This window comes from Colobus angolensis, unplaced genomic scaffold, assembly GCF_000951035.1.
Source record: "Colobus angolensis palliatus isolate OR3802 unplaced genomic scaffold, Cang.pa_1.0 Scaffold124, whole genome shotgun sequence".
Lineage (NCBI taxonomy): Eukaryota > Metazoa > Chordata > Mammalia > Primates > Cercopithecidae > Colobus > Colobus angolensis.
This window is the reverse complement of record NW_012113586.1, coordinates 3,269,707-3,279,194: the sequence shown is the minus strand read 5'-3', so window position 1 is coordinate 3,279,194 and position 9,488 is coordinate 3,269,707. Positions and strand designations below refer to the sequence as shown.

The 9,488-nt window shown below is 48.3% G+C and overlaps 1 protein-coding gene across 3 annotated transcripts in view; it reads right to left on the bottom strand.

The window, feature by feature from the left end:
- Positions 1–6,153, bottom strand: part of VTCN1 (V-set domain containing T cell activation inhibitor 1) — a 71,561-nt gene extending 65,408 nt beyond the window's left edge. For 2 of the 3 annotated variants that reach the window (XM_011933068.1, XM_011933072.1), the window contains exon 1: positions 6,017–6,147. In XM_011933068.1, coding sequence (XP_011788458.1) covers positions 6,017–6,048 — 32 coding nt within the window. In that variant the 5' untranslated portion in view covers positions 6,049–6,147. Of the gene's footprint in view, positions 1–6,016 lie in introns of all 3 variants that reach the window. The other variant, XM_011933071.1, reaches the window with a different exon arrangement.
- Between the last annotated feature and the right edge of the window lie 3,335 nt (positions 6,154–9,488).

The window sequence follows — 9,488 nt, the reverse complement described above, 5'->3', positions numbered from 1 at the left end:
AAAGAAAAAAAAAAAGAAACCCTGTTCTACCATTCTTTAAATGCATGGCCCTTGGACAAGCTGCATACTTTATTCTGATTATCCCATTGATAAAATAAGGTGTTCTGACTTTCTGAATTTTTAAGCTAAGAAAGAGTTTAAATATATATATATCTATAAAAATATATATTTGTTTATATAAATATATAATATATATTTTGTATATTTTATATATGTGTGTATATATATGTGTGTGTGTGTATATATGTGTGTGTGTGTGTGTGTGTATATATATAGAGAGAGAGAGAGAAAGAGAGAGAGAGATCTTGTTCTATTACCCAGGCTGGAGTGCAGTAACACCAAGGCTCACTGCAGCCTTAACCTCACAGGCTCAAGCAATTCTCCCACCTCAGTCCGGAGTAGCTGGGACTACAGGTATATACCACCACACCTTGTTGATTTTTGTATTTTTTGTAGAGATGGGGTTTCACTATGTTGCCCAGGCTTGTCTCAAACTCCTGAACTCCTGGGCTCAAGTGATCCACCTGCTTTGGCCTCCCAAAGTGCTGAGATTACAGGTATAAGCCACGGTGCCAGGCCAGCATATAATTCTTACTGGGTTTCAGTCACTCCTTACTCCTGCACTCATTCATCTAGAGCAGCTGCCTGAAGCAACACAGAACAACAATCCACAGTTTCCAGCCAATTCTGGGAAAAGCTCTGCCCTTGGCCAGCTAAAAATTCTTCTGCCATGACAGTCACTGAGGAGGTGCGTTTTTTGCCAGTGATGAAGGGTTCTGCTTAAGTAGCAAGAGAATAAGCACAGCTGATTAGAAAGGTAATTTTTCAAAAAAAGTCGGTATAGAGGACTAGGTAGTAACAGGTTGGTTCCTGCCACTGGCTGCCTAGGAGACATTGAGCAAGGTAACTTGCCTCAAATTTGCATCTATGAAATGGAGATAATTAGGACTATGAGACAGTTTAGCTAATTAAGCATTACCACGTGCTTGGTCATAGTCACATCGCTCCAACTAGCCCCTGAGGTTGTTGTTCTTGGTATCAGCAGTGCCTCAGCAGAGATCTAGACGCTGAGCTTGTACACACTAGGACCTCCCAGATGCACGTCACCCATGCTGAAGCTCTTCGCCACAACTTTTAATGTTGTATACTGGAATTAAAAGAGTCAGACATTTAATAAGTCTAAATTCTAGCATCCTCAGGTTTAGAGAAGGATTGTGTCTCAGACTCATGACAACAAAAGGTGTGGTGGACTTTATTATTATCTTTTTTTCTTTTTTTTTTTGTAGAATAAGAATCTACAGAACTCTACGAGTATTCTCATGACAACAAAAGGTGTGGTGGACTCTATTATTATTATTATTATTTTGTAGTATAAGAATCTAGAGAACTCCAGAGTTCTTTTAGAGCTAACTGAATTTAAGAGATCCCTGGGGCAATTAATCCAAAGTATACCCTCACTGCAACGTCTATTTCAGGGTCAGAAGTGCCAGTGGAGTTGTGAAATTGAACTTAACAAATTTTTATGGAGAGCCAACCAAGTACCATGGATTGTAGAGGGAGTTGCAAGTAATGAGTATAGCAATAGCTAACATTTATGGAGTTCTTAGGATGTGCCAGGAACATAATTATCACATGTCATTCATACAGCCCTAGGAGTTAGGTACTATTATCTGCCCCATTTCATAGATAGGGCAATTGAAGCTCTTGGAGGGTAAATGTTCATGATGGAACAAGGATTTGAATCCAGATGCATAGCCATAGTGCTGCATTGCCTCCCTACCACAATGAGCAAGACAGAGTCCCAACCCTCAAGGAGTGAACCCTGGTGAGGGAAACAGGCACCAGGAACAGATATTCATAAACATGGCTGACTGTGAACATAAGATGGGCAATTGATGGCAACTAGAAAAATCCTGTAAGACTTCAAAGTGGAGGTGGCATTTGAGCTGAATATGGAAAGAAATGAGTAGCATTGCAACAGGTGGAGACGGGGGAAAAGCGTAACACTCAGAAAATCATCTACTCCCGATGGGGGCAGGAACACAGGTGCCACCTATTTAAGTCTTTCTTCCAATGTACAATTTATTTCATTTTGCAGATTCCTGTCCTGTTCACGGGATGGACTCAGAAGGTTCTGAAGGCTCAGATTTTATAGGCTCAGGGAAGCTGAAAGTTGGACACCAATATGGCCTGTGCTGAGATCTCCTCAGCCCAGGCTCAAGCAAGATTTTCTTACCAGACAAGCTTCCATGGTGTTGCTCGGCACTGTTTTCCCCGACCATCAGGGTCTGAGATGTCTGAGCCAGGCACCAGCTTGCAAACTTAGGAGAAATGGGAAACCAAAATTCCAAAGCAAACTCCCTGAGCCTCCTTGTTCCAGGCTCCCTCATTCCCTACTTCATCCACCTTCCTCTGGTAGAAAGATCCCTGCTCCTTCTCTACTCAGTAGCTTCCTTCCTATGATGTTTTTATCAATCCCATTGTCACCAGTGATTTCAGATGAAACAGGGCAAATGTTTATGGATCACTAGCCTTGCTTGTTCCATGAGACTCCGCTCTGTTGACATTCATTAATCTGTATCCTGACCTCTTGCTACCTTTCTTGCCATTTATTCTCAGCTCTTTCCTTGACCCCCCTCTTCCTCTGCCCACCCTTAAATGTTGGTGTTCTTCAGCTCTCCATCCCAGCCCCTTGCCTCTTTCCCTCCATGTGCTCTCCTTAGAAGCCACCAGCTATGACTATTCCTTGCCCTTGAGCTATTGACACTCAGATGTCTATCCCCAGCCCTGACTTCTCCTAGTTTTAGCCTCATGCCTTCTGCTGCCCAGGGAGCATCCCTGTCTGAAGGTCCCAGGGGAATCTCAAACTCAACACATTAACTAGATCTCCTCTCTCTTCCTTGTCCCCAACTCACTGCACCCAATCCTAAAACATGGAAGTCATTCCAGGATCTGCCCTTTGCCTCGTCTACTCTTATTCTGCAGCATCCTACCTGCCCCTCCAATCGTTGATCAAATATCACCAGTTTTAAGTCCAGTGTTTCCTGAATCCATTTTCCTCCTGTAGTTCTTTACTGTCACTCTCATCTATGCCAGTCCCTGTCATTCTGTATACTCTGACCACAACTGTTTCCCAACTCTTCTTCTGGCCTCCAGGCTTGCTGCCCACCTGACGAAAACCACCCTGACCCCCTTCTGAAGGCTTTGAAGGCTCAGATTTTATAGGCTTAGGGATGTTGAAAGTTGGACACCAATATGGCCTGTGCCTGTAATGGTTCCTCATCACCACAAATCCCAGTTCTGAGTCTAGTGAAGAAGGCCCGTTGTGACCTGACCTCTCAGCCTCATCTCCCAGCATTCCCTGCCTCATCTTCATGTTGTGATGATAATACAGAGTAGTGTGCAGCTTTCCAACATACCATACTCATTCGTGAGTGTTATTGCATTTGATTTAATTCTGTTTCCTCTACTTAGACAGCCTTTTCCACCCTTCTTCCCCTGGGTCATAAGAACTCATTGTCCAAGACACGGCCCACCCATCCTCTGGCTCAGAAACCCTCCCCAAAAGCCTTGGGTGACGGAAGTTCTCCACTTGCAACCTGTGCTTATTGTCTCAGGACTTAAGGGTGGCACGTTAGAGTTGTTATGTGGGAGTCTTTCTCCTCCATTAGGTTATGACCTTAACAGCATCTTGCATCTTAGTCACCTTTGCCCCATTGTCTAGTGCAAAATTCAGGACATAGTAAGTGCTCAGTTAATATTGTTGACTGGAACTTAATCCCCTCAGAGCAAGGGTTTTCCACCCCTGTCCTCCTAGCAGGCACTCTGCAAATGTTCCATAAGTGAATGCTGCTGCCGTCGACAGCCATGATGGGGAGAGGGGAAGAGGGTGCTAGTTATACAGCTCCTAAATGTGCACGGAGGCCAGGCATGGTAAAAACTGCACGTCAGCATTCGATCCCTGAGCAGCATGCATGCTGAGAGTGAGATCTGAAGGAATTAGGCTCTCTGGTAATTATGAATACTTAGGAGAATAACTCCCCAGGTCTGCAGAGGATGGCAGGCCCTTTCATGAGCATTCCCACATCACCACTGTCATGATCACCTCCAGGAGAGGCATTTTTATGAATGAAGGCCATTATGACAAAGAGAGAGGGTTGTCAGGGTCAAGAGTTCCCCCAGGCAGGCTCCACCTGCATCCCTGAGACAAGCTTTCACGATCCTGCTCCCCACTGAAGCTGCTCATTGGCCCTCTTCCTGGAGGCCCCTTGCACAAAGGATCTGCCACCCTCATGGCCAGTCACTGCTTCTGAAACTGCAGAGCGTGAATAGCTAACAAGGCATGCAGGGGCCAACAAGAGGAGTCTCTGTTGATTCCAGTGGTTTCTGAAGGGTGGGGGATCTGAATTTTGAACACCCACCTCCTGCTAATCCTCCAGCAAAACCAGTCAGACTGGATGCAAAGCATTATGAGAGAGCCCACACATCCCATCTGACCTCCGAACAACGGAGCCACTTGTCATAGGAGGAGTGTTTCATGTCCTTGGGATCAAGGCTGGAGGAATGGGGGGCATGGGGAGCTGGGACTGGCAGGAGCAGGGGCAAGGGTGGCAGGGGGAAAGAGCTTGGGATTTCAGAGCAAGATCCCTGCATGCACGGTTTCACAGTCACCTGGCCTTAACTTCTCTGAGGTGATAATGAGCCCTCACAAGGCAGTAGTGGACACACTGCTCTAAGACACCTAGTGCAGGGCAGAGAAAGAGGCGCTCACAAAATGCTGGCTCCTCTGACATAGGTGCTTCTTAGGGACATCCTCTCAGGGCAGAAGGGTCTAGAGGAAAGCCCCCGCCGCCCACTGCTTCTCCTGGAGCACAGTGCTCTAGCCAGGCACAGGGGAGGGGGAGAAGTGCTGCCGCAGCCACCCCCACCAGCCCTGAAGAGCTCCCCACCCCTGCTACCCAGCAAGTGATTTCAGATAAATGTGAGTTGAGTCGGCGGGAGCTGATATTTTGTTTCAAAGAGAAGAATTTTCTAGGCTGCCTCTGGGAAGTAACACTACTCTCTTAGTCTCTTCACAAACTTTTCACAGTTGACCTGAGGATTCCTTTCCTCTCTCCTTCCCTCTCTTCTTTTCTTCCTTTTGTGGGAAAAAGAAACAGAAATTGGAGGACTGATCTTTCAAACAACCTCTAGAACCAACAAGTATCAGTCTCCCTAAACACTGTCCTGAGTTGTGACTGACATTGGATCAATCATTTCAAGAAAACCCTGCATTTTCCATCTCTTTCTCTCCAGGACGGTAAATGCTGTTCTGAGGGAAAAAGAGGCAACTAGAATGTAGCTCAGGGGAGAAGCAAAAGGTAGGGGAGAGGACTTGCTTCCTTCTTCCTCTCTGGAGAGTTTAGCAGCAGCAGCAACAGCAGCAGCAGCAGCAAGTTCTCCTCTCCAAGGAGCTCCTAGGAAAACTAGGGACCCCACCTTTGAGCTGGGGGCAGGGGGTCTTGGGAAGGGTGTTGGTGTGAATTGCTCAGGAGTAGCAAGAAATTACACTCACAGAGAAATGAAAGTACATTCTCCTCCTTCCCCCGGGGGCTGCATAAAGGGTCCCCCTGCCTCCCCTCCACCGTGGCAGTCACGGATTCCCTGCCATCCCACAATGCAGCCCACACCAGCCTGCTCGGTGTCCCCAAAACGGTGCTCACAGCCTTGACATCTCAGGGGAATGCCCAGCCTGGCACACACTCCCCTCAGTCCAAGCTGCCCAGCAAGGGCCAGCCCTCTATGGCAGGCCACCAACCAAAAACCTCCCTAACCCTGAGCAGGTGCCCTGAGCAGCTGAGGTGGGATGTTAAGTCCAGTTAGGCTCTTGTCTGGCCAGGCTCCCGCTGGCCCAATACTGGACCAGATAAAATTATAGGTGGGGTCCTATGGGACAGCCCAGCAGTGCTCAGCACCCCCAAAAGACCTCACTGCTGTTCCCTTCACCCATAAGGATAGACAGAAGAGTATATACTACCTCCAGAAGAGGATCTGCCCCAGGGAAGCCATGGCTGGGGAAGGTTCCCAGTGTATCTGGGTACTGGCTGAGTGGAGCTGCTGCTGCCCTCCTTGGTGACTCACAACCAGCTCCCGTGTGCTGGCCTTAAATAGTGTGTTCAGGCCGGGAGTGGTGCGTGCACCTGTAGACAGCTCAGGTATGAGGAAACTGGCTGTGTAGAATTCCCTGCAGGCACAGTGGCTGCCTGTTCCAGCCAAGCCAGGGGCTCAGAGCTGCCTTTCCAAGCCTTGACTTTGGGAGAGGGTGACGGGGAAAAGCTTCCCAGGCCCTTGCTTCAGGGCTTGTATTCAGCAGGACTTTCCTCCTGACTGTGGAAGGCAGCTGTAGGGAGGGAGATTTAATCTCAAAATAAGAAAGGACTGGAATAACTCAAAGTGTCAGGCTATGCTAGGAGCCTGGGGGCCAGGAGCCCCCATCTCTGCTGGTAGATGATGCTCAGAGGCTGGGTCACCACTGGTCAGGTCTCTCACGGAGGAGACTCATGCTGGGGGACCTCAGGAAGGCCATGAGTTTAAGTGACAAGACCACTGAGTTTGTCACTCAAGACTGAACTTGCCTAGGTCTCCTGAGATGCCCAGCTGGGTGTGCAATTCTCTTCCAGTTTCATTTCAGTGGGAGCGGGAGAGGGCCAGCACTTCCCACCTTGCAATTTTTTTGACACTCCAAAAAGACACTGAATGTGCTCTGCTTCAATTGCCCCTCTCTCTGGAGATCCCAAGACCCAGAAGCAATTACTGTCAAAGGTGAGTGAGTTAGCAAAAATCTCTGACATTTCATCCAGCAGATTGCCAACTAGGCAAGATTCTCGTTAAAGCCTAAGCCTTGCTCTCTGTCTCTCTGTCTCTCTTTCTCTCTCCTTATTGTTTCCTCCAGCCCCCAGGAGAACCTCGGATGGGAAAGTTTCATGACTGGTTGCCCAGTTTACTGCTGCTGCTGACTGACTATGTTTGCAGTGAAGGTGCTCCAGGCCTTCAGCGGCATCCTCCTAGTGTTGGCGTATGGGCAGGTGGAGCAACCACTGAGTAAAGATGGTGCAGGAAGGGAGAACTGAGTGGTGAAAAGAAGGCAACAGGAGAGGGCAAGGTCACAGTGGAAAGACCTTCAGAGTCACACAGCTAGGTTCAATTCCTGGATTCCTAATTCATCATGTGGCTTTGAGAACATCACTTTACTTCAAGGCGTGTCTCACCGGGCTGGAGTGAGGAATAAGTGAGAGGGAGTCTATGTGCCTTCCCTTCCCCAGAGTAAGTAAAGGGCGATGCCCAGGAATCTATGCAGCGCCGGTGCTGAGTGGGTCCTTCCCGGGTCTGGGGAAGCTGAGGGCAGTGGGAGCAGTGGTTTCTGTAATTCCAACCAAAGGCACAGGGATTCTGCCCTGCCCCTCAATGAGCCTTAAGAAGAGCAGCCTCAGCTGGGCACTGCGGCTCAAACTTATAATCCCAATATTTTGGGAGGCCAAGGTAGGAGGAATTTTTTTTTTTTTTTTTTTTTTTTTTTTTTTTTAAGACTGAGTCTTGCTCTGTCATCTACGCTGGAGTGCAGTGGCGCAATCTTGGCTCACTGTGACCTCTGCCTCCCGGGTTCAAGTGATTCTCCTGCCTCAGCATCCCAAGTAGATGGGATTACAGATGCGCCACCACACCCAGCTAATTTTTGTATTTTTAGTAGAGACGGGGTTTCTCCATATTGGCCAAGCTGGTCTCGAACTCCCGACTTCAAGTGATCCACCCACCTCGACCTCCCAAAGTAATGGGATTATGGGCATGAGCCACTGCGCCTGGCCGGTAGGAGGAATTCTTGAGCCTAGCAGTTCGAAACTAGCCTGAGCAGTATAGTGAGACTTCGTCTCTACAAAATTAAAAAAAAAAAAAAAAAGAATCCTTCTGGTAGGAGGCAAACAAACAAAAAATTAGCTGGGCATATAGTCCCAGCTGCTCAGGAGGCTGGGGTGGGAGGATCACTTGAGTGGGAGGTTGAAGCTACAGAGAGCCATGATCATGCCACTGCACTCCACGCTGGGCAACACAGCAAGACACTATCTCAAAAAATGAAATAAAATAAAATAAAAAAGCAGCCCCACCTCAAACATCCTGGGGCAGAGTCATGGAGTTTCTCTCTTCTAGCCATGCATCATCACTAAAGGAACAGCTAAGGATGACCCTGGAGGGAAAATCAAGACAACCCAGCAGAGATACCTCCAAGTAAGAGGGAAAATGCCGCTGAAGCGGCCTGCCTGTTAGAGGGCAGGCATTACCTGGCAGGGATGTGGAGCTGAAAAGCATTCTGCTGCCTCTGGAGAAGCAAATGGACAGTACTCTGGTTCTGACTCCAAAACCTTAAGAGTATCACACACAAAATAATGAGGGAAATCATTACAAAGCAACAGCCCAAACGTGTGTGTGCGCGCGTGTGCACGTGCGTGCCTGTGTAAAGAGAGAGTCTTGGAAACACTGAACTCTCCAGCATTTGAAAGCCTCTCTTGGCTCCCCTGACACTGTTTTCTGAGACTCTCACTAATGCCCTTCACTGCCTTGTGCCCAGGCCCTTTTCCTTCACCTCTCCCGTAAGTGATAGGGGTCCCTGTGGTCCTGTCCTCTGCCTTTTCTTCTCAGAGTATGCATGTGCCCTGGGCGACCTCGTCCACTGCTCTGCTTCAACTGCTCCTCTCTGGAGATCACAATATCTGCATCCTCAGCTCCCTTCCCTTGACCAAACCCCAACCCCACACACCCAGTTGCTTAGTGGACATCTCTACTCGGCTGTCTAGAAGGCACCATCTCCCATCTCTAACCCAGCTGCTCCCCCTAGGTCACACTTTTTGGAACACACCAGCATCCCACAATAGGCTGCACAGTCAGAAACCTCAAAGTCACCCTTTATTCTGCCTGCCCATCTCCCTACATCCCTGATTCCTCCTCCTTGTGTTAGTCTACTGAGGCTGCCATAAAAAAGTACCATAGACTGGTGGTTGAAACAATAGAAATGTATTTTCTCATAATTCTGGAGGCTGCACAGCTGAGATCAAGATGTCAGTGGAGTTGGTTTCTCCTGAGGCCTCTGTCCTTGGCTTGTAGATGGTGTCTTCTCCCTGTGTCTTCACGTGGCCTTCCCTCTGTGTGTGTCTGTCCTGATCCCTTCTTCTTCTTTTTTTTTTTTTTTTTTTTGAGACAGAGTTTCACTCTTGTCGCCCAGGCTGGAGTGCAATGGCGTGATCTCGGCTCACTGCAACCTCCACCTCCCAGGTTCAAGCAATTATCCTGCCTCAGCCTCCCAAGTAGCCAGGATTATAGGCACCCACCACCACGCCCAGCTAATTTTTTGTATTTTTAGTAGAGAGGGTTTCACCACACTGGCCAGGCTGGTCTCGAATTCCTGATCTCAGGTGATCCACCCGCCTCGGCCTCCCTAAGAGCTGGGATTATAGTGCCAG